This window comes from Scyliorhinus canicula, chromosome 4 (assembly GCF_902713615.1).
Source record: "Scyliorhinus canicula chromosome 4, sScyCan1.1, whole genome shotgun sequence".
NCBI classification, from domain to species: Eukaryota; Metazoa; Chordata; class Chondrichthyes; order Carcharhiniformes; family Scyliorhinidae; genus Scyliorhinus; species Scyliorhinus canicula.
In genome coordinates this window covers 212,100,511-212,124,275 of record NC_052149.1, presented here as the reverse complement: position 1 = coordinate 212,124,275, position 23,765 = coordinate 212,100,511, and the positions used below count along the sequence as shown (strand labels likewise).

Genomic DNA, 23,765 nt, shown 5'->3' with positions numbered 1-23,765 from the left:
GAGGTTCCATTTGTGGATCCCTTTCCAGTCATGGGCTATTTGGATCCCCAGGTAGCGGAATTTATGTCGGGCTTGTTTGAACGGCAGCCCCTTTAGTGCTGCCCCCCCCCCCCCCCCCCCCCCCCCCTTGCGGGTGTAATGGGAAGATCTCACTTTTGCTCATGTTGAGTTTGTAGCCCGAGAAGGCTCCAAACTCTTTCAGGAGCGCGATGATTCCGTCCATGCTGCTTTGTGGGTCCGAGATATAGAGGAGCAGATCATCCGCATAGAGTGAGACTCTGTGCTCTCTACCTCCCCTTCGGATCCCCCTCCAATTTTTTGCTGCCCTGAGCGCGATTGCTAGCGGTTCGATTGCTAGTGCGAACAGCAGCGGGGACAGTGGGCATCCTTGTCTGGTGCCCCTGTGCAGCTGGAAGTATTGGGAGTTGGTATTGTTGGTCTGTACACTCGCCATGGGAGCGTTGTACAGGAGCTTTACCCAAGCTGTGAACCCTGTTCCAAGCCCGAACCGCTCCAGTACCTCTATGAGGTATATCCATTCGACTCTGTCGAAGGCCTTTTCTGCGTCCAGGGAGACGATCACCTCTTGTGTTCTCTCCCCGGAGGGGGTCATTATCACGTTCAGCAGGCGCCTGATGTTCGCGGTCAGCTGTCTACCTTTGACAAAGCCCGTCTGGTCCTCTGTGACCACCTCAGGTACACAGTCTTCTAGCCTTTTGGCTAGGATTTTGGCCAGTATTTTGGCGTCTGCATTCAGCAGAGATATGGGTCTGTATGACCCACATTCCGTTGGGTCTTTGTCTTTCTTAGGTATCAGCGAGATTGAGGCCTGTGCTAACGTAGGTGGCAACGTGCCCCTAGCTAGCGAGTCTGTGAACATCTCCCGCATGTGCGGGGCCAGCGCTGTCGCAAATTTTTTGTAGAAGTCCGCCGGGAATCCGTCCGGTCCCGGCGCCTTCCCCGCCTGCATGGAGCTAATGCTCTCCATGATCTCTCCCAGTGCTAGTGGTGCTTCCAGATCCCGTTTTCTGCCCTCTCCCACAACTGGTATGTTCAGTCCGTCAAGAAACCGGTTCATCCCAGCCTTCCCCGTTGGGGGCTCTGAGGTGTACAGCTCTTGGTAGAAGGCCTTGAAGGTTTTGTTAATCTTCTCTGGTTCTGTTTCCAACGTGCCTCTGGTATCTCTGATTTGCGCAATTTCTCTGCTGGCTGCCTGCTTTCTCAGCTGGTGGGCCAACAGGCGGCTGGCTTTGTCTCCGTGTTCGTATAGGGCCCCGCGTGCCTGGCGGAGTTGGTGTACTGCTTTCCTGGTGGAGAGCAGGTCAAAGTTCCTTTGTAATTCTTTTCTCTCCGCCAGGAGTTCTACAGTCGGGGCCTCGGAGTATTTATGGTCTACCTCCAGTATGGAGTCGACCAGCTTCTGCCTAGCCACCCTTTCCTCCCTATCTCTTTGCGCTTTGTAGGCTATGATTTCCCCTCTTAGTACGGCCTTAAGCGCTTCCCAGAACGTGGAGGGTGAGACCTCCCCGTTTTGGTTGATCTCAGTGTACTCCGCTATGGCCTGCGCTATCCTTTCGCTGAAGGCCTTGTCAGCTAGTAAGGCACCGTCCAACCTCCATTTGGGGCGCTGGGCCCTTCCCGTCTCTAGCCGCACATCCATGTAGTGTGGAGCGTGGTCTGATATCACAATTGCGGAGTATTCCACCTTGTCTATCTCTGGAAGCACCGTTTTCCCCACCACAAAGAAGTCAATTCTGGTGTACACGTTGTGTACTGGGGAGAAGAAAGAGAATTCTTTCTCCCCCGGGTGGGCGAATCTCCAGGGGTCTACTGCTCCCATCTGCTCCATATAGTGGCTGAGTTCTCTTGCCATGTTTGAGGTTTTCCCCGTTCTGGGGTTTGATCTGTCCGTCGTTGGGTCCTGTACACAGTTGAAGTCCCCCCCCATGATTAGTCGGTGCGTCGCTATGTCCGGGATTTCTGCCATGGTCTTTTGGATGAAGCTCGTGTCGTCCCAGTTGGGCGCGTACACGTTAACTAGAACTACCGGCGCCCCATCCAGGGCCCCGCTGACCATGACATACCGTCCCCCTGGGTCCGTAACCGTCTTTGTCGCCCTAAACATTGTCCTCTTGCCAATCAGGATCGCCACCCCCCTGGCCCTTGCCCCATAACAGGAATGATAGGTTTGTCCCACCCAGCCCTTTCTTACCCGCAGTTGGTCCTGCTCCCTCAAGTGCGTCTCTTGGAGGAAGACTATGTCGGCCCTCATGTTTCTAAGGTGGGTGAGGACTCTAGATCTCTTCACTGGGCCGTTAAGTCCCCTTACGTTCCAGGTGACTATTCTGGTGGGGGGCTTCTGCCCCCTTGCTCCTGTGGGGTTAACCATATTTGTCCGGTGGACGCGCCCCTGCCCTCTGGGGTTTCCCTATGTTAGGGGGCCGTCCAGGATGTCCACTATCACTGCTCTCCCCATGCGGTCGGGTCCCTGCGCTCCGGGGTTCCCCCTTGTCCCGGGGACACCCGCCATGGCCGTCCACTTTGTGTCCGCCACGCGGGTAGTCCCCTGCACTCCGGGGGGCCCCTTCACCCACAGACCGTACTGGGTGGGTGCTTGCAGCAGTTCCCTGTTTCGAGCCCTTGTCTGTGGCACTTTGTGGCCCTATTCCCTTACTGGCCTCTTTTGTCCCTTCGTCCCTGCGTTTCCCCTCCCTGGTCTCTCGCCCCCCGGGTGCCCCCCCCCCCCCCCCCCCCCCCCCCCGCTCTATCCCTTTCGGGATACCCCTGTGTACCCCTCCATTGCCCCTCTCTCCCCCATTCCTGTCCCCATTTGCTCTCCCACCTTTGATGGGTGATCCCCCCCCTCCCCTGCCTGGCGCCTTCCCCCCTGTTGGGGGTGCGCTGCGGCCCTGCTCTGTTGCGCGCCCCCTTCGCTAGCTTTCCTGCTAGCACGGTGGCTCCCCTCTCGGAGGTTGCTGTCCCGCTTCCCCTCTCCCCTCTCCAGTACTCCCGTTCCCTCGTGCCGGGGCCTGGCCTCCCACCTGGAGCGGGCCCTAGGGCATTGGGTTGTTTTCCGTTCTGGGTGTTCCTGCCAGGGGGGAGGGGGCTGGCTTTGCCTCGCCCCTCCCCACCCCCCCGTCGGCATGACGTGTCTAGTGAATGTAAACCTAATGTGCTTCTGTTAAAAGGTGTTTCTTTTGTTTTCTGGATGTTGTTTGGGAAGTCATTAAGGATTACTTAATGTTGTATTCTTTGGGGGTTGTATTTGAATTGATGGTTGCTAAGATGTTCACTGTATGTTTTAAAAAGGTTAACTTGAGTTCATAGAATAAACATTGTTTTGTTTTAAAAAATACTTTTCCATTTCTGCTGTACCACACCTGTAGAGTGGGCCACATGTTCCCCATACCACAATCTATTAAAAGTTGTGGTTCAGGTGAACTCCATGTTACACTTTGGGTTTCTCTGAACACTGGCCCATAACAGCGGGGTAGCGTCCATGTGTGTGGGGGTGACATTACGCATGGGTGGGGGACCCACAAGCTTACTTGAAGATCGGGGCATCCTTTACAATTGGCAGCCCAATTTCCGAGTTCAGCTCCCCACTCCTAAAACAAAATTCCAAATGTGAGCTAAACCGGCGAGAAACTCCCCAGGACCCAAAAAGGTGAGTAAGCATCATTGAATAGCGGTGGGGAACTTGCCGGCAGAGCTGGCGGGAAATTCCCTGAAAAACCCACCATAAATTAACTTAGAAATTTTGGGGGAGAATCGCGCCCAAAGACATGCGATGACAGTGCAGAATGGAGTTTTGTTGTGGGGAATCCGTGTGATTATTCCTCTGTGCTTGCCTTGTAACGTTCTTGACCAACTGTATGAGGATGAGGGACATCCTGGTGTGGTTAGGATGAAGGAATTGGCAGGCATTTATTTTTGGTGGCCAAGATTAGATGCTCATATTGAAGAAAGTAGGGCAATGACCTGTGCAAAATCAAAGAATACTCCACCATTACATCCATGGGAATGGCCAGTACAGCCATGGCAGCGAATACACATTGATTATGCTGGTCCACTGCAGGGTCACATTTTCTTATGATTGTGGGCTCACACTCAAAATGGCCAGGAGTCACGATAATGAAGTCAAAAACTGAGCAGACCATTGAGAAATGACAAAATATTCGCAAAATTTGGAATACCAGAGAAGATTATTAGTGATAAACGTATGCAATTTACTTCAAAGGAGTTTGAGGACCACTTAAAAGGGAACGGTATACACCACATCAAGTCAGCATCATATCATCCGGCATCGAACGGATTGGCTGAACGTTTTGTGCAATCATCAAATCATTCTATCAAAGCGTTGAAAGGCCAGGGAACATTAGCAAGAAGGGGAAACAAATTCCTAATGTCTTACAGGAACATTACATCCTGTGACACAAAGTTCATCGGCAATGCTTTTTAAAAAATAAATATAGAAGACCCAATTATTTTTTTCCAATTATGGGGCAATTTTGTGTGGCCAATTCACCAACCCTGCACATCTTTAGGGCGTGGGGGTGAGACCCACACAGACACGGGGAGAATGTGCAAACACAAGGACAGTGACCCAGGCTGAGATCGAACTCGGGTCCTCGGCGCTGTGAAGCAGAGGTGCTAACCACTGCGTCACCGTGGCGCCCAGTTCACCAGCAATGCTGTTGTTCAAGAGAAAACTACGAACATAGTTTGATTTGTTAACTCCACCTAATACTTCAGAGACTGTCAAACGACAACGACAAGCACAAATTGCTCGGAGAGAGAAAAACTATAAAAAGTGAGTACTGTATTCAACCAAGGAGAGAGAGTGTTAGTTTGAAGCTATACCACAAACACGAAATGGATACCTGCTATGATCCAATGAAGACTGGTCCAAAATCACACATTGTACAAGCAGATGATTAAAGAAATTGATGACATCATGCTGATCAATTACTTGCTGCACAAAGTGAGTTTGCAGAAACTTCTCAAGAAGTCCTTCCCTTGGAAAATCTAGAGAGCTATACTTCGGAACAAAGACCAGAAAGAGTCACGAATTCACATTCTGTTTCTGAAGACTTTTCAATACCTGTAGCCACAAATATTTGATGCGACCATCAATTCACGCGAAACAGAGAGTAGATGTAAACTGTGGCTTTAATCAACTAGAACAGAGCCTGCCTGTGACTGATCTGCTAGAGAGAGCCGCCTACAGAGCTGCTGCTCTTTATACCTCTGCTCAAGGGATGGAGCCAGGGGCAGAGCCCACAAGGGCACCAACATGATACATCCTATGCAATATCGTACAATGGTCCATAGGTGAAGTCCACATGGGCAACAGTGTGATACAAAGTAATACATGGTGAATGGTTAATACAATACGTTCACCACAATATTGAAATAATTACCCAATAACTACCAGCTACAGAAACGAAAGAGGACACTTCCGAGGTTTCAAGTAGCCAAGTTCAAGATCGCCAAATTCTACCAAAAAGGAATAAACGTTCACCACAGAGAGACTGTCTTATTGAATTGTATCTATGTACAGAAATAGTGCACAGTGGATCTGTTGTACATATTTAATCGCTGTCATCACACCAACGAAGTAAAAGGGGAGGGGTGTTATATATCAGAGAACACATTCCTGCTGGTTAAATGTCACGTGATGTGTGGTGACATCAGCAGATTGTTTGCTTTCGGCCGATCACCATTTTGATTGTATGAGCAACACCTCTTAACGAACGACTCATCGTGTTTTACAAGAATCCAGAGTGTAGGCACCTCCTCAACTTTTCTCTTTGCAGCAACAAAGAAATATACCAGCGCCCAACATCACTGACCCACTATTGAAGAAGGTGAACCTCCTGAAAAAGGTGGATCTCCAGGAACATACTGAGGCTGGAATGTGGACCCCCTCCAGGACACTGAATCTGGAAGGTTTACCTGTAGATGCTCTCCCCACCCACAGCTGCGGTGTTCCAGGGTCCAGGGTTGCCGCTGGCCTCTATCCTGAAATTTGGAGGCAGTCCCAGGCATTTTTCAAGTGAGCCCCGAAATCTGCACAGCACGTTGTTCCAAACATGTTTCACACCGGCATGTTTTACCGCTGGCACCGTGGAGGATCAGGCATGGCTAATTGGACCATTATTGCATTCCATTAGCGGGATGCAAGCGAGTTTCACACCGACCTCCAGCAGGATTCCTGATCCGCCATGGCAGGCACCAGTGGAAGATCCCGTTGTAAATTCACACCGTTTCAAAACGATTTTTAGGCTTCCTGCGGAAATGTCCCCTGCCCAACATTAAAACTGTCAGTGGCCACTTGGAGAATTCCATCCAATTAATTGGCCTCTCAAGTATTAATCATTTTCAAAATTGTGAGTAGTTGTAGCTATCCTTTGGAATAGTTCAGCTCAGCTTTGTGAAACAATACTGGTGGCACAGCAGTATTGGCACAATTTAGGTTCTTACTTTTTTGTATTCACGATTAGCCATTTTCTATTGCATTCTTTTTTTTTGGTTTTCTTTGTTTGATTTTAAAAATCATTATCCAGTGTATTGCGTTATAAATAGAAAGATCTATTTGTAAATTCAGTAACATTTTCCCAGTGTATTCTCAGGCCTCAGGTTCGATTCCGGCTTCGGTCACTGTCTGTGCGGAGTCTAGACATTCTCCCCGTGTCTGCGTGGGTTTCCTCCAGGTGCTCCGGTTTCCTCCCACAAGTCCCGAAAGATGTGCTGTTAGGTGAATTGGCCATTCTGAATTCTCCCTCGGTGTACCTGAAAAGGTGCCGGAATGTGGCGACCAGGGGCTTTTCACAGTAACTTCATTGCAGTGTTAATTGGTCACAAGCCAGGGAGCCACCCAGCACTTACCCTGATCAGCCTGGTGTCTCCGGTGGCCCGGGAGACCCGCCCGGGTGCCGTTCTGCCTGGTTCATGCTTGTGTGGACCAGCACTGATTAGCCTCGTTTGGGATGCCAAAGAATTGAAGGAGGCTGTTGGATCCCACGCAGGTAGGTCGGAAGTAGGTTTACGACCAACTTCCGTGAGCATCATTTGGTCCCGCCCATTTGGAGCGGGGTTTGACGCTGACGTCTTGCGGGACTTCAGAGAATCCCGGGAGGCTCAGAGCCTGTCTGGATGCTCGCTGCAAGCCTCTCCCGGCATTCTCTGGCCGCATTGTGCTAAGCGACAGCACAAAGCGGCTGGAGAATCTCTACCTTCTGGCAGTATAGAGCTTGAGGTCTGGATTTTTCCTATGAATGTCTGACAACGTTCCTTTTTGGACCACTTTCCTACTTGTGACCATAAAGATTATTTTATATTTCTCTCAGAACATAGTTTCTCTGCTCTGCAGGCCACAGATTGGACTGTATTAGATAGTTCTTCTACGTGTTGGTTCCTGTCTCTGGCACTCAGTTCACCAGCTCTTCTAGGTTGTGGTTACTGCCTCTGGGTAAGCCAATTCATCCAACATTAAGACACAAATCACTCAAAACCAGCTCTGCTGAGCAGGACATGTCAGCCGTGTGCCTGACACCAGACTCCCAAACCTACTACTGTACTTAGAATTTGCTTGTGGCAGGAAACCCCCAGGAGGACATTGGAAATGCTTTAGGGATGCCCTAAAAGCTTGCATGAAGATGTCAGTAGATATAACCCACCAACTCATGGGAAATGGAGTTTGTGGAGAAATGGAGAAGGCTCATTTGGGAAGGCATCGAACACATCAAGAAAGTTCATCCGGGGTACACAAAGATGAAGTCAAGGTATCGGAGGAAGTGAACAAACTTCCATCAACCCATCTACCCAACCCATCAAGCACCACTTTCCCTGTGTATGGCAGAGTCTGCAGATTGTGCATTGAACTTAATCCGTCATTTCAGAACTAATTTTTAGGTATGCCTGATGCTGCTCCTGGCAAGCCCACCTGTATTCTTCATTGAACCAGGGTTGATTCCCCAGGCTTGGTGGTAATGGTAGGAGTGGGGGAATGTGGTGAATGCATTCACCTAATGCACGTATGATACTGTAACCTATGACCTATGACCTGGAAGTGGTGATACGAGCTGCTTCCAGGTACTGTACTGTAACCCCGGTGGGCTCTGCCTCTGGCTCCGCCCTCACCGGGGCCATATATAGACCGGCCGCCTGTGGGTGGCATTCATCTGTACAACCGACTCTGGCTAGGTGTGGTAAACCACCGTTGCACCTTTATTAGGTGATGTATGGTAGGACCTGTACTACAGGTACAACGGCAGTCCCTGCCTGCTGGCTCCACCTAGTAGGCGGAGTATAAATATCTGTGTCCTCCGTCCAGCAGCCATTTTTCCAGCTGCTGTGGGAGGCCACACATCTTAGAGCAATAAAGCCTCCGTTGTATTCAACTCTCATCTTTGTGCAATTGATCGTGCATCACTAGGCAAGTTCATGATTAATAAAGCCTAATGTTCACTCGCTCTCTCTACCTCTCGGTGAATTGAAGGTATATCAGGGCTATTCCAGGACCATTAAGTTACAGATTGTGGTTGAGTACAATTCTGATCCTGATAGCCCACAGCGCCTCAGTTACCCAGTCTTAGCTGCGAGATCTGTTTGGAATCTATCCCATTTAGTGTGGTGGTAGCACCACATAACATGATAGAGGGTATCCTTAATGTGAAGGTGGGACTTTATCTCCCCAAGGACTGTGCAATGGTTACTACTGTCATGGACAGATGCACCTGTGACATGCAGGTTGGTGAGAACGAGATCAAGTATGTTTTTCCCTCACCGCCTGCCACAGACCCAGTTTAGCAGCGATGTCCTTTAGGACTCAGCCAGCTTGGTCAGTAGTGGTATTACTGAACTATTCTTCGTGATGGACATTGAAGTCCCCCACTCAGAATACATTCTGTGCCCTTGCCACCCTCAGTGCTTCTTCCAAGTGGTGTTCAATATGGATGAATACTGATTCAATGGGTGGGGTGCAGGGGTTATGTGGTGATCAGCAGGAGGTTTCCTTGCCCGCATTTGACCTGATACCATAAGACTTTGTGGGGTCTGGAGTAATGGTGTGGATTCCCCGGGCAACTCGCTACCCACTGAATACCACTATGCTGCCACTTCTGCTGGGTCTGTCCTGTCAGTGGGACAGGACATACTCGCTACGCACTGCATACCAATATGCTGGCACCTCTGCTGGGTCTGTCCTGTCAGTGGGACAGGACATACTCGCTACGCACTGCATACCAATATGCTGCCACCTATGCTGGGTCTGTCCTGTCAGTGGGACAGGACATACTCACTACGCACTGCATACCAATATGCTGCCACCTATGCTGTTTCCGTCCTGTCAGTGGAATAGGACATACCCAGGGATGGTGATGTGGTATCTGGGACATCGTACAGTATGATTCCGTGAGTATAGACTATGCCAGGCTGTTGCATGATTTCTCTGTGAGACAGCTCTCCCAACTGAACCAGCTTTTATCGAGATGCTTCTTTCACTCGTGTTTAACAAATTGTTTTAAAATTCAACATTAAAAGTATTGCTTTTTAAAATCCCTTCTCCGGGAGAAAGCATAGCTAAAAATCCTAAAACGTGACAACCCCTGCACTGGAGTGATTTATTTTCCACAGCAGCTGACTTTCCCTTGTGACTGAGAATAATACTTGCATGAGATTGTAAGGGTGTGGTGTGTAGTATATGGGAATAATATACACAGGATTGCAGTGAGACCACGTAGTGCTGCCCAGGCAATGAGAACACGTGACCTGCACCTGGGGGTCAATCTCGTGTTGGGTAGAGCCTTGTGCTCTTTGGTGTACATAGTTCTTGTAGTCAATACGTACATGCAGTTATCCTACTCAAGACTTCATTAAGACCTACCAAACCATGGTGCAGTAGTAACCAAGGCCCCTGTTGTGACTCCATCCCCCTTCACCTGAGACTTTGCATTGTTTGAGGGAGGTAACAAATGTTCCCAATCTGAGATGAGTTGAATCCTATAACTAAAAGGTGAATAGGTAGTATGCTGCTGTGCTTCGTCCTCCAATACCCTGGCAAACGTATATTTTAAATTAAACCCATCATTACAAAAAATATACAGCCCTGAAAATACACTCATTTCGCGTTCACGAAAGCCTTAAAAACATTGCCGCATTTCTCTGTCGGTGTACTTGCAAACTGGGAAAACCATTTCGTGCACTTTACATCCCGACCCATTCCTCAAATATCTGAGATGGAAACTTCCCCCTCGTTGAACTACAAATCCCAGAGTCTCCTGCGGCGCTGGAAGAAACCATTACACATTCGGGGACCTTCTTGCTAGTTCAGCCCGTGTAAAGAAAGGGAATCTGAGCGTTGCTGTTCTCGGAATTGTTGCCAATGCCTGTAACCGTATCAAAGGTATTTTGTACATGGGTTGCATGCACCCGTCCTAAAGGTAGTGTTCAGTCTCTGATTCCCTTTTACACCCTCCACCCCTCTTGCGGAATGGTGTCCGCTGGGGAACTTTGGCGGGGGCGGGGGCCGGGAGGGTTGTCCATGTTGACCGAGCTGGGAAGGCGGCAGCCGGCGGAGACATACAGTGGAAACCCTCGGCATCGCAGTTCGTTTACTGAACTCAAATGGAGGCGAATGAAACAGAGCAGCTGCCGGTGAGTAACCAGGGGTTGGGGAAATTAGCAACGCTTGGCACTGTCGGATCGATTTTAATCTCTGCGGCACTTTTACGGGTTGTATTTTTTTTGAGGCGAAAAGGGTGGGTTGTACAATTCCCCGCTCGGCTGGGCTGCTTGTTGTGAAGCTGTCACCGAGCGGCCGCCCTTTGTTGTGTCTGCTGGAGCCTCGCCGCGGATACATTGTTGCAGTCTTGCAGACATAAAGTGTGCAGTGGATACAATTTGTTCCATCGCCTTCTTCATTCAGTTCATTCTCAAAAAAAGAATCACCTCCTCCAAAAAAAACATTTTATGAATTAATCTATAAATAAAACTCTTTGACAACCAGTCCTCTTTTCCACTCCCCTCCTCCCTCCAAAAAGTCACTCTAGATGAATTTGCTTCCAACCCGCCGTAGCCACGGCGTTCCGGCACAATCTCAGTGAGAAGCCGGGGAATGTTCCTGTGTCTTTGACATGCTGCGTTATGCCCCCCCACCCAAAATCCACCTCAGCAGGTGTTCGTTCGCTCGCTTAAGGTCCTCTCATCCACCAGGCTGATGCCCCCTCGGGTGGGAAATTCTGCAGTCAACCCAATGTTTTAAGTGCTTCTGCAGGGAGCTATTCCCCTCCCCTCCGCAGCTGCAATTTAACTCTCTCCATCTTGAATCAGATTGTCATTTTATAAACACAGTTCTACTTGTTTATGTGCCGTCGCATCCAATGCTCGACTTTCAAACTTTCCTCAATAAATAGCAGTTACACTGCCTGACTGGGAGGTTGAAACTGCCTTTAGCTCTCTGGCAAACACTCATGGGACCCTGCAAAAATCGAAAGTTGAGCACACACCGTGCCTCGTAATGTTCCCTCCTGATTAAATGACAATTTAATTTACTGCTATTGATAATAAATAAATGATGGCGCCCCTTTTGACCTCCGTTCTCTCTCTTCCCCCCCCCCCCCGGACTGCTTCTGAGACGGACGTGGTTTGTGAATGATGTGAAAAGGCTGATTGTATTTGTATAGCACCTTTAACCTCATGATCATCGTCAGATTACAGTTGACACCCAGCCACCGGGGACATTAGGACAGATGACCAGAAGCTTTAACAAAGAGATGGGTTTCAAGGAGCCTCTTTTTAAGGCGAGATAGGACGAGAGTTAGAGGAAGGGAACCTCCGAGCTTTGAGCCTCGGTAGCATCGGCGCCATTGGCTGAATGTTTAAAGTCGCGGATCTTGGCCATGCTGGGCTCTGATATAATTGGTATTTGCCTTCCTCATCCCCACCCTAAGCCATGCCCCACACTCCCTTAACATAAACCCCTCTCATTGCCATGGTATCAAGCTATAGTTATTTTTATTTTCAAAACAAGTTAAGTCTTATTTCATTATAGAGCAATCTATTGCCACCTGGGTAGCACAGTGGCACAGTAGTTAGCACTGCTGTCTCACAGCGCTAGGGACCTGGGTGACTGTGTGAAGTTTTCACTTTCTCCCCATGTCTACGTGGGTTTCCTCTGGGTGCCCCTGTTTCCTCCCACGGTCATAGAATGTACGGGTTAGGTGGATTGACTATGATTTTTTTTTAAAAATTGGCCCTTGATGTTCAGGGATGTGCTCTTTCAGAGGATCGGTGCAGACTCACTGGGCCGAATGGCCTCCTTCTGCACTGTTGGGATTCTCTAACTTGGCCATCGCCCTCATTCCAGTTCCTCATTCAAGTTCAATTTTAAACTACTCCACTATCTATTTGCCCTACCTATTTGCTGCAATTTACTCCAGTCCCATCTCCTATCACATCTCATCTCAAGGAAGTTCCATCTCTGACTTTTGCCTTTTATATTCCCCCTCCCAAGCCCTTCATTCCACTATTGGCAGCCATGCTATTCTGCTGTCAAAGCCTGAAGCTTTGACACGCTTTCCCTAAATCTCTCCACCATTCTCTCTTCCTTTTAAGATCCTCTTTAAAACCTACATCTTTAAGCAAGTTCACCTATCCCAATGTCTTCTGCTTAGATTTGGTGTTACATTTTGTTAAAATATGCCTCAGTAACGAATCATAGGATATGAAATGAAAATCGCTTATTGTCACGAGTAGGCTTCAGTGAAGTTACTGTGAAAAGCCCCATTGCTACATTGAAATTGCTATATAAATGCAAGTTGTTTTTTTTAACCCCTCCAGCAGCAATTTTTTGTTGACTTGAATCATACTCTATATGAAATTTCTTCCCTAAGTCCCTTCTCCTCCATATTCTTTTTAATCTCATTGTGCCCTATCTAACCTCTCCCTTCATGGATCAGAAGGTGTTTTCTTAATCCGTAAAGCAGTTTGGGGATTTTAAAGAGAAAAATGCAATTTCTGTTGAGCTGCAGCCCGAGGGATTCAAAGTGCAACTCAAAAAACTCTTTGCCACAATGAAAAGTGGTTTTGGGTGAATATCAATGGAAAGGTGGCTGTAACTTATATTATTGAGCATATTGAAGCCCTGAGGTATGATATGCCTCTCGCGGAGAGTGGTTTGAATGGTAAAAGAGTGTAGTCTGATGTCAGCCTCAAGAAGATTGCATGTAGAATATTGCATACCTGGGAGTGGATTGCAGGCTGTAATATCATGTTGGCTTGTATGTAAACTGATACATACTTAGAAGTTAATGACTGGATATTATTGCGATTTGAGGAGGTGCAAGGTTTGCGTCAACCTGATTCTAGAAAGGGCAATTCTATGGAAAGGTGAAGGGAATTTGTTGTTTTCTTTGAAAGCAGAATTTAGGTTATCCAAAATTTACCCACCCCCCCCCCCCCAATATTTTGAGAGAGATTGCAGAAGCGATTCAGAAGTGTTCAGCAATTTAAAAAGAAAGTAGGCTGCCTCAGTTGTAAGGAGAAGGAAGGTTCCAGATTTGATGCCTCGTCTGTTGGCAAACCTCATAGGGAGCAAGGTTGGTCTTGATGCCCTGTGTTAGGGAGGAATTGGTCTCACCTGATCTCGGCGACCTCTGCAAGTTATGAATGCTAGATGAGTACATATTGAGCTCATCTCTGATACTCCCTTGGCTGTGGTGGCCTTGATCTGTGGTGGTCTTGATCTGTGGTGGTCTTCCAGCTGACGCCTAAATCTGAAAAGTGGCCATTTGAGATGGGTCTCCAAGGCAGCCCAGGGCCCTTGGGACCATACCCCAAAGAGGTGGTTCTTTCATGAAGGAAGAAAACAGGCAATGGAAGTACCCAGTGTCCTACAAAAAAGTGGGGTAAAAATCAAAGTGGGACAGAGCTGTTATGCGTACGGTAATAAAGTTGTGGGGATTGATTACCAAGGAAGGCTATTCGAAATGTATAGTACATGATGTATTCTTGGGAAAGAAAGGATTGATGGATTTGTGAGGAGGAACTAAGTATGTGTTTAAAGATGTTTGATATTAGTCTGAGGGGGATGCATTTGTGCTGTGGATGCTTGAAGCACCGATCTTGTGTAGCCAGTAATAACCCAGTAAGAAGTCTTACAACACCAGGTTAAAGTCCAACAGGTTTGTTTCAAACACGAGCTTTCGGAGCACGGCTCCTTCTTCAGGTGAATGGAAAGGCTTGTTCCAGAAATGTTTATATAACCCAGTAATAACCCAGGTATAACCCTGCGGGATTCACGGCCAGTGCCCAAGTAAATCTGTCTTTTACTGGGTCCCCTTATTTATCTTCATTGGCAAGGGGGGAGGTTTACTTTAGGAATGTGTATGCTTTTTGAATCAGTGGTGAAAATAGCCCACCCTTTGATATAAAAGTAAGGTGGAGATGTTTTCCCATCTTTCTAATTTGTCAACAAATTCAATTGAAATATGATACGTTGAAATACTGACTGACCTTTGCCCTTGATGTCAAGTCAAATATGGTTTGACATCAAGCGTAGGCACAGTGGATGAAGGCCTCGTGCTGTAATGAATCATCAGTTAATTTTTTGTCTTGCCAATCAGTCATGATTGTGTTTGCAAGTGCCATGTGCAATTTATTTGCTGTTGGATGCCTTTTCAGTCAGTGTCTGAGCCCCAAATTCAAGGAGCTATTCTGTAGCCCCTCATGTGCGTTCAGATTGCAGACTTGCACTGCAAAGTGTGAATTATTCCAGGTGGTGAAACCCTCTAATTTAGTGACTGAATATTTTAATTACAATCTGTTTGCTTTATTAATATTCTTTCCCCTGGAATTTTGGATAGTAACACATCTGATTATAATTATCCCCCACGCCCTACCCATTCCATGATCAATAGACAAACAATATGGCCAATCAGATCAGTGAACAACAGAAAGTATTGCCGTGACTCAGTAATTATAATGCAACTCTGAAGCATTTGTAATTAAAGTAGCAAAATGGTAAAATCTCACGGTGGTACAGTGGCTAGCATTGCTGCATCACGCCGCTGAGGACCCAGGTTCGATCTCAACCCCGAGTCACTGTCCGTGTGGAGTTTGCACATTTTGCCTTGTCTGCGTGGGTTTCAACCCCTCAATCCAAAGATTTGCAGGTTAGGTGGTTTGGCCACACTAAATTGCGCCGTAATTGGAAAAAATAACTGGGTACCTAAATTTTTTTTTTAAATGGGGGGGTCAAATTTGTGCATAATTCACTATGCAATTCAAATGATCACGATGCAATGTAATTTGTTGTGGAGAGGCATATGTGGCCAATACGTTTATTGGCCATTGCATTAATCTGGATAACCAAAATAACATTTATCTTTGTTTGGTGCAGGGTGATTAGCTCTGATGGTTAGAGAGCGGTGCGAATAATGCCACGTTCGTGGGTTGGATCCCCATACTGGCCAACAACAATAATGAAATGAAATGAAAATTGCTTATTGTCACGAGTAGGCTTCAATGAAGTTACTGTGAAAAGCCCCTAGTCGCCACATTCCGACGCCTGTTCGGGGAGGCTGGTACGGGAATTGAACCGTGCTGCTGGCCTGCCTTGGTCTGCTTTAAAAGCCAGTGATCTGGCCCAGTGTGCTAAAATAAACTTGGTGCATGTGGAGAGACATATGTGGCCAATAAGTTTATTGGTCATTGCATTAATTTGGATAAATAAAATAACATTTGTATTCATTTGGTGCAGGGTGATTAGCTCCGATGGTTATAGCGCAGTGCTAATAATGCCACGTTCGCGGGTTGGATCCCCATACTGGCCAACAACAATAAGTGTCTTAAAATAAACTTGGTGCATGTTATGTTCAGTTCCAATCACTTCACTCTCGTGTTAGGCTGTTTACAAGAAGGTGTCGCAGCGCAGAGTCTCTTCCTGACTCTTGGAACATATCTGTATTAATTTGGTGTTCTTCAGCCTATTTTGTAGGTAATTTTTCTTTAACCTCTTTTACAGAGGAAAGTAAGTTTGGAAAATGCTGCACTGATTCTTCATATTGAAGAAATTAACATACGCCTCAAAACTGTATTATCATCACTAACATGGAGAGCATTAAGCCTGATGCTTCTTCCTTGATTTCACCACTGAGGAGAATCTCTGTTAATCCTGGAATTGTTCCACGGAAAACACAGCTGTAACTTCAGATGGCTGCGAACTACTAGATTCTGAGAAACCACACTGCAGGCTGGTATGTCACTGTTGCCAACTGGTTATATGGTTTTCTGGATCCTGTAGCTCTTAGGCCTATAAATTTATGACACTTGTGCCTTCCTAAGAAGCTGCATTAGTGTACTTCCATCTTGTTGTCACTGGTCTAGCAAGGAACATGAGCCAAACCAAGGCTCTCAATGATAGCAATTAAAATTGGCTTTGTTAACTGAAATACCAAGGAATTAATTTTACTATAAAAGCTTACATTTTTAATAGAAAGTATTCTTTGCACTTTCACAATATACTTACAGGAGGAAGGCTATTTGGCCCATCTTGGTTCATTTACCTGGAAAGGTACTATTTTCTCCTTTCTCCCGCAACACTTTTTTCAATTCCTGTATCTAATTGTTGATGACCTTCTTTCCCTATTAAGTTCGCCTTCTCCCCCAATCCTCAGGCTAATACCATTTCTCCACCAAGAGGCTGAGTAGGCAGTATATTCCTGGATCTCCTACTATGTTAGCTCACTCGATTTTTTTGTTGTTGTTTTTACACTCTTTCCTTTGAGAAGTGTCACTTTATCACTCGGGGCTACACGGTGGCAGAAGGTTTGGAACTGCTGCCTCACAGCGCCAGGGACCCGGATTCGGTTCCCACCTCGCGTGATTGTCTGTGTGGAGTTTGTACGTGCTCCTCGTGTGTGCATGGGCTTTCTCTGGGTGCTCCGGTTTCCTCCCAAAGTCCAAAGATGTGCAGGTTAGATGGATTGGCCATGCTAAATTGACCCCTAGTGTCCAAAAGGTTAGGTGGGGTTACATGGTTACAGGGGATTTGGCCTAGGTTGGGAGGATCAGTGCAAACACCATGGGCCGAATGGCCTCTTTCTGCACTGTAGGGATTCTATGACATGTGGCTGTTCCAGAATAATTGAAATTTCCATGTGGCAAAATCGTAGAATATGAATGAGTATTGTACCTTCATGCTATAGGAAATACCACATTGGTCTCAAGTTTTAATTTTTGTCAACAATGGAATAGTATTTGGAGATGTGACTGGCTTTTAAATAATAAGTCTTGCAAGTAGATTTTCTTACCATTTCAAATTTGACCTTGTCTGCTCTCCAGTATGTTAACTTGGTGATATTGAATTGTGCTTAACTATATAGGCGTGATTTAACAGGACAGAAAAAGAGTCCTGTTTTGGGCATGTTTAGCAGGGTGTTTCTCAGTGCCTGCAACGCCGAGAAAGACATTGCTATTTAGTGGCACATAGCCGTTTCTTTTGGCCTCGGTGAGGAATGCCCCATTGAGGCCGCACTTACAATCATTTCCTGTACTGATGAGCTCAGCCCGCAGGAAGAGTATTCGCGTATTGGGGAGCCATTTTTAAATGCCGCCCCGCTCTATCAACCCCCACCACGGCAGTGACAAGGTGTCAGCAGGAGACCAACCACGGGTCAGTCTCTTAATGGCCTGGGATACACCTCCAGGTGCCATTACGCCTGGTCCACGTTTGTGTGGACCAGAGTTAAAACAGTGCCATGGTGAGGTCTCCCAGGTGAGGCCGTCAGTTTCTGAGCCTCAGGAGAATACGGCACAGACATATTTAAATGAACCATGGCTCATTTAAATATGTGGATGAGATCCAGATCGCGAAACCTTGAGAGATTTCATTTAATCTCATGAGGCATTTCGAGCATTGCGAGATTCGAACACCCTCACCATGTCACTAAGTTGGGTGCAATGAGGAGATCAAATCGTGCGTATGTCTGCCTCTTCTTAGCTTGCCACAGTGAATAATTCTTTAGCTGTATAGAGAGCACGTAAAACAGATGGTGTTTCCAAAGTTAAAATGGATAAAACATATCTGTGATGTCAGACGAAGTCTGTATTTAATATTTAATAAGTTTATTCTATGTGTTGAATGTTCTGAGGCAGACCTTTATACATAATAAATATTCGTAGAATATAGCTTATTGCAACATTAGTGAAAACACAGCTTCAAGAATGATGGGTACTTGGACATAATAATGCAGGCAATCTGGCTCAGATGATCATATAGTGTTCTGGCAGCCCCATAATCCTCCCTTTCTAATAGGAAGTAGAATGGTTTGACCATTACTGTGTTGGCATCTGACTGTCAACAAGAACAACTTAGTATATTAAAGTAGCTACATAAATATAAAACACCCAAGCACTTTACAGGAGCATTATAAAACAAAATATGAGCTACATGCGATATTAATCAGCTGACCAAAACCTTGATCAAAGAAGTAGATTTTAAGGAGTATCTTAAAGGAGGAAAGGGAGGTGGAGAAGTGGTGAGATGTATTCCAGGGCTTGAAGCCTAGGCAGTTGAAGGCCTGGCCGCCAAGGGTGGAGTGATGAAAATCAGGGATGCGCAGAAAGGGCTGGAATTAAAGGAGTGCCGGTATTGTGAAGTTGTGTGGTTGAAGGAGGTAACAGAGACTGGGAAGGAGTGAGGCCGTGGACTGATTTGCAAACAGGTATGAGAAGTCTAAAATCAAGACGTATATTGACTGAGAACCAAAATAGGTCAATGGCCACAGGGGTAATAAGTTTCACTGGGGGTGGGAGAATGGTGCCCACAGTAATTAACCAACTCCTGACTGGGAACCAAGTCATTGGGTGGGATTGTTGTTTATTTTACCGATGAGGCAATTTGGCCTTTCAGCCACAAGAAGGACAAGAAACATGGCACTGAAACTGTCAAATAATCTCTTTTTCATCTAAACGACATCAGTGGTTTGGACTAAATTACTTGCAAGAAATAATTTTGCTGTTTGATGGCTATACAATCTTCACTGCGAGCCATATCAGCTTCTGCATAGTGAGCTATGGCCACTTAACAAGCACATCTGATCTGACTGAAGAAACTCATTTTATGTTTTGCTGCATTCCTTTACCTATAGCGTCAAACGTTTGCGTGAAGTCCCACCACCTATCAGATCACATTCAAGATAAGTGTCAATTTGGATCATTGGAATGTTATTTAAGATTTGAACTTGGAAGATAAAAACATTGCATACAGTGATAAAGTTCCCCTAAGTGTCAGATGTGGAGCCTTCCTTCAGTGAAACAAAACCCAAAGCTTGGTTTTGTAAAAGGAAATGCGTCAAAAAGGAAACGTGTTGATCATATTTTAAGAACTCTGAATCGAACAGGTTTTACCTTTGAACTTATTTATAAAATATTCCATTGATGCACAGTGTTGAGAGATATTAACATGAAAAGGCTAAGTGAGGAAATATTGAGAACAATGTTTGAATGATTCTTCCCAAATAACTGATGACCAAATAACTGATGACCAATGCTGAGAGGAATGGTTCTGGAGCTATTTGGGGATGGGGGGAGTTGAGAAAAACAGCATGGTTCCCAGAACCAGAGTTAGATTTTGATTAGTTAAACCGTTCAGACACTACATGCACAATTAAAAATGATACAAGTGATTTATGGTTTCATAAAGATCAGGTTCTTAAACTAATTATGCAGATAATGACTGGATCTTCCTGCCCACTGGAGAAACCCACATTAGTGGGATTGGAAAATCCCACCCAATTGTTTTATGAATTTCTTTGATTATTTATCCCCTTCTTGCTTTGACAGGGTTTGGTTCCCATCCATGCAACTGAGTGTCAGAAAACCATTTGATATAACTTGTTCTCACCGAGCTATCAGCATAAGTCACTGGTTAGTAATCAGATAAGTCACTGGTTCATAATCAGAAGTAGGAACCTGAGTCAGTTAATTCCTTCCCAGTCCAGCAGTGCTGAAGCCAATGGCTGAAGTTTGGGCTCTGTAGAGGGCGGAAATAGAGGCGTACAAGGTCCAAAATACCAGTGCTGGTTGATATGCTGGTTAACTGAACCATTCCCAGCACCTGCCATTTTCTTGTTGGGGTTGGCTTGGGGTGGGTAAAATTAGCTCGCCAACCATGAGGTGTGTAGCCAATTAGACTTGTTAAGACAGAAACACATTTTTACAGATGCTGGAAATTTGAAATGAAATAAAACAGAAAATGCTGAAAAAACACAGCAGGCCAGATAGTATTTCTGGGGGGAAAAAAGTGAACTATTCAGGTTTGTGACCTTTCATTATTAAGAGCCTTGTTAACCACACTTAAAGTAGGTCAACTGGGATATTTTTGATCTCCAGTTGCCCAACCTAATAGAGGGATGTGGGGCAGGTCTGGGGGCTAGCACTCCTGGCAGGCTTACAGGCTCGATCTGTCTGGGTGCAGTCAAAGCTCGGCCTTTAAAGGGATGACAGCCCCACACAACCCATCCCCAGCCACACACTGTTTTCACAGTAGTGGCCTGGTTGCTGTATCCGTTTTTAAATTTAAAGTAACAGATGGTGAGAGGGTGCCTTCACGTAAAGCGCCCCCTCAACTTCAGACTGCTGCTCCTCTCAAGCCAGGTGCCTCCAGCTTTGAGAGCCATCCTGCTGCTCTTTATTGGACAGAGAATCTGTCTTCATTGACAATTAAAGGGAGACCTCCATGAAAATTCCAATGAGTGTTTCCTTTCAGGGACAGGTTCGAGTCCCAGAAATGGTCATAACTTCTGTTTCCTGCCCCGAGGAAATATCCAGCCCCAATTGTCAAACCTCTACTTCTATCCTTGTTCATTTTATCTATTTTAGCAAAGCTTTGGAATTTAGATTTAGATTTATTGTCACGTGTACCGAGGTACAGTGAAAAGTATCTGCGTACAGTCCAGGCAAATCGTTCCATACATGAAAAACATAGGACATATGATAAATACACAATGTAAATACATAGACATTCCATGAAGCATAAGGAGTATAGTGCTACAACAGTAGCGAAGATGAGTAGAGAGATCAGTTCAGTCCATAATAGGATATTCAGGAGTCTGGTAAGAGTGGGGAAGAAGCTGTTTTTGAATCTGTTGGTGCTTGTCCTCAGACTTTTGTGTCTTCTAACCTTCCTAATCTGGTTAGATAAACTACTCACCAGTTAAATTTGCCATGAGGGAGGTGCTCCTGACATCTTGCCTTTACCATGCAGGCTCATTCTGAAGCTGCTGTATAAACCTGCTCAGCAAAAAGTGTACAAAAGCACACATTGCCACTAGACTGTAGCTACTGGACCAATCGAGCAAACATGGTTTTGCTTACTCTTCCATTGCTCAATATATCAGTGAGTGTCTGTAGTGAAGGCTATTAATTTTGATGGTCTTTTGCTATGTTTGCTCTGCAAATACAATTTTCCTTCCCTAATAATGGACTATAGAAAAGATGACAATTCTCCGCTTCCAACAGATAGAAAGCTGATGATTGATTTTCTTGTTAAGAGTTTTATAAGGTAACACCAGAATTAACACTTATAAGAACTTAACAAGCAGGAGCATTGAATGCTTCAAGCTTGTTTCTTTTATTCTTTCAAGGGCTGCAAGCATCCCTGGGAAGGCCAGCATTTGTTGCCCATCCCTAATTGCTCTTGAGAATCTGCCTTCTTGAACCCCCACCAGTCCATCTCCTGTATGTATACCCTAAAATGCAGTTAGGAAGGGAGTTCCCGGTTCCTGACCTAATGACTAGTGATCACAAAGTTCCAAATCAGTGTGCAGAGTGTGTGGCTTAGAGGGGAATTTGCAGTTGGAGTTCCCATACACCTGCTGCCCTTGGTTCTCCAGGTAGTAGATGTGACAGCTTTGTAAGATGCTATTGAAGAAAGTTAGAATGTTGTGGTGCATTTTGTAGATGGTACATGCTCCTGCCACGGTGCGTCAATGGTGGATGGAATAAATGTTTAAGGTGGTGAGTGGGGCGCCAATTGAGCAGGTTGCTTTGTTCTGAGTTATGGTGAGCTTCTTGAGTTGTTACAGCTGTACTCAACCTGGAATGTAGAGGCTATTCCATCACACTTCTGACTTGTGCCTTGTAGATGGTGGACAGGTTTTGGAGTGTCAGGAGGTAAGTTAAACACCATAGAATTACCACCCTCCGACCTGCTCTTGTAACCGCAGTATTTATGTGACTGGTCTAGTTCAGCCTCTGGTCGATGGTATTCCCCAGAACGCTGTTTTTGAGAGATTTAACAATGCAATTGAATGTTAAGGTGAGATGGTTAGATTCCCTCTTGTCAGAGGTGGTCAATGCCTGGCATGAATGTTGCTTGCCAATTATCAGCCTAGGCCTGAATGTTATTCAAATCTTTCTGCATATGGACACTGACTGTGTCAATATCTGATGAGTTTCAAATGGTGCTGAGCATCAGCGAAAATCCCACTTCTGACTTTATGATGCAGGGATGGCCACTGATGAGTGGGGAGAAGTGGGTTTCGGTTTGTGGGACACTGGTATCAGTACTAGTGGGAGGGACTGCATCTGAACCATGCTGGGACCAGTGCTCATGCAAACCACATAACTAGGGAAATAAAGGGGGCTTTAAATGAAGTGTCCGGGGAGTGCTTTGGGGACAGTTCTGGAGAAGTGATATGTAGAGTTACAAAGCAAAAGAATATGGCAGCTATTTAGTTAATGATACCCAGAGTGTGGCAGGAAGGGACAGAGGGAAACCAACAAAAACAGAAGCAAATAGGGTCAATTGAGGGGGGGGGGGGGGGGTTAAAAAGGCAAAATTAATGACTCTTCACTTAAGTACATACAGAATTCTATTCTCTGAGGCAGAGAACTGTGAATGAAGATTAAAGTCACCAATTATTAAAATACAGCCTTTTTTACATGCCTTCATTATCTCGCAATTTATTCTCCATCATACAATATAACTATTATACGTGTGTGTGTGTACACCATGAAAAGCTGAGGCCCAGTACAAATCCCTAGGGAACAGCACACCATATTTGAATCTCGGCTCATTCCATTTCCCTGTTCACCAACTCTTTTCCCCTCCTCACCCCTGCGCCATGTGCTGCTGACTACCTCCAGCCTAGTACATCTTTTGTGTACTTGTTAAATGATCCTACAGTTAACAATGCTGGAAATTTACTGTTTTTCTGGCAAAATTGACATTGGTGGAACTTGACCCTAAAAAAACCATTTCATCAAATTGAAATTTGATTTATTCAGCCAAAATAACCCTGCTTTTGATAATACACCAGGACCATATGTTGGGTGGCAGTCTCATCCCTCTTTTTAATAAGTCATGTAGAAAATCTGGCAACCAATTAGCGCATAGGAAGTATCATATCATTTGATTTCCTGTTTAGTGACACTAGTTGAGTGATGAATGTTGATCAGAACACCAGGAAGAACTTTCTTGCACTTCAAACGACATCTTTTGAATCTTCTGGGGAGGGCAGATGGGTTGTCATTCTAATGTCTCATTCAAATGACAGCACCTCCAACAGTGCAGCATTACCACATGACTACAGTGGAGTATCAGGCTAGATAACGTGCTTAAATCTCTAGAAAGGATTTTGTACCCACAGCCTTCTGACTCAGAGGAGCATTGTCACTGAGGAATCCATGGTGATTCTCTGAGCACTGTGGTCACTGTCATCATGATTACTTTCCCATGATGCTGCAGCACTTCTGTT

General features: G+C 45.8%; 1 protein-coding gene across 1 annotated transcript in view; it reads left to right on the top strand.

Annotated features, from left to right (window-relative positions):
* The first annotated feature begins 10,512 nt into the window (after positions 1-10,512).
* LOC119965355 (septin-8-A-like) overlaps positions 10,513-23,765 on the top strand; it is a 66,526-nt gene continuing 53,273 nt past the window's right edge. The window contains exon 1 of the mRNA XM_038796014.1: positions 10,513-10,659. Coding sequence (XP_038651942.1) covers positions 10,630-10,659 — 30 coding nt within the window. The 5' untranslated portion in view covers positions 10,513-10,629. The remainder of the gene's footprint in view (positions 10,660-23,765) is intronic.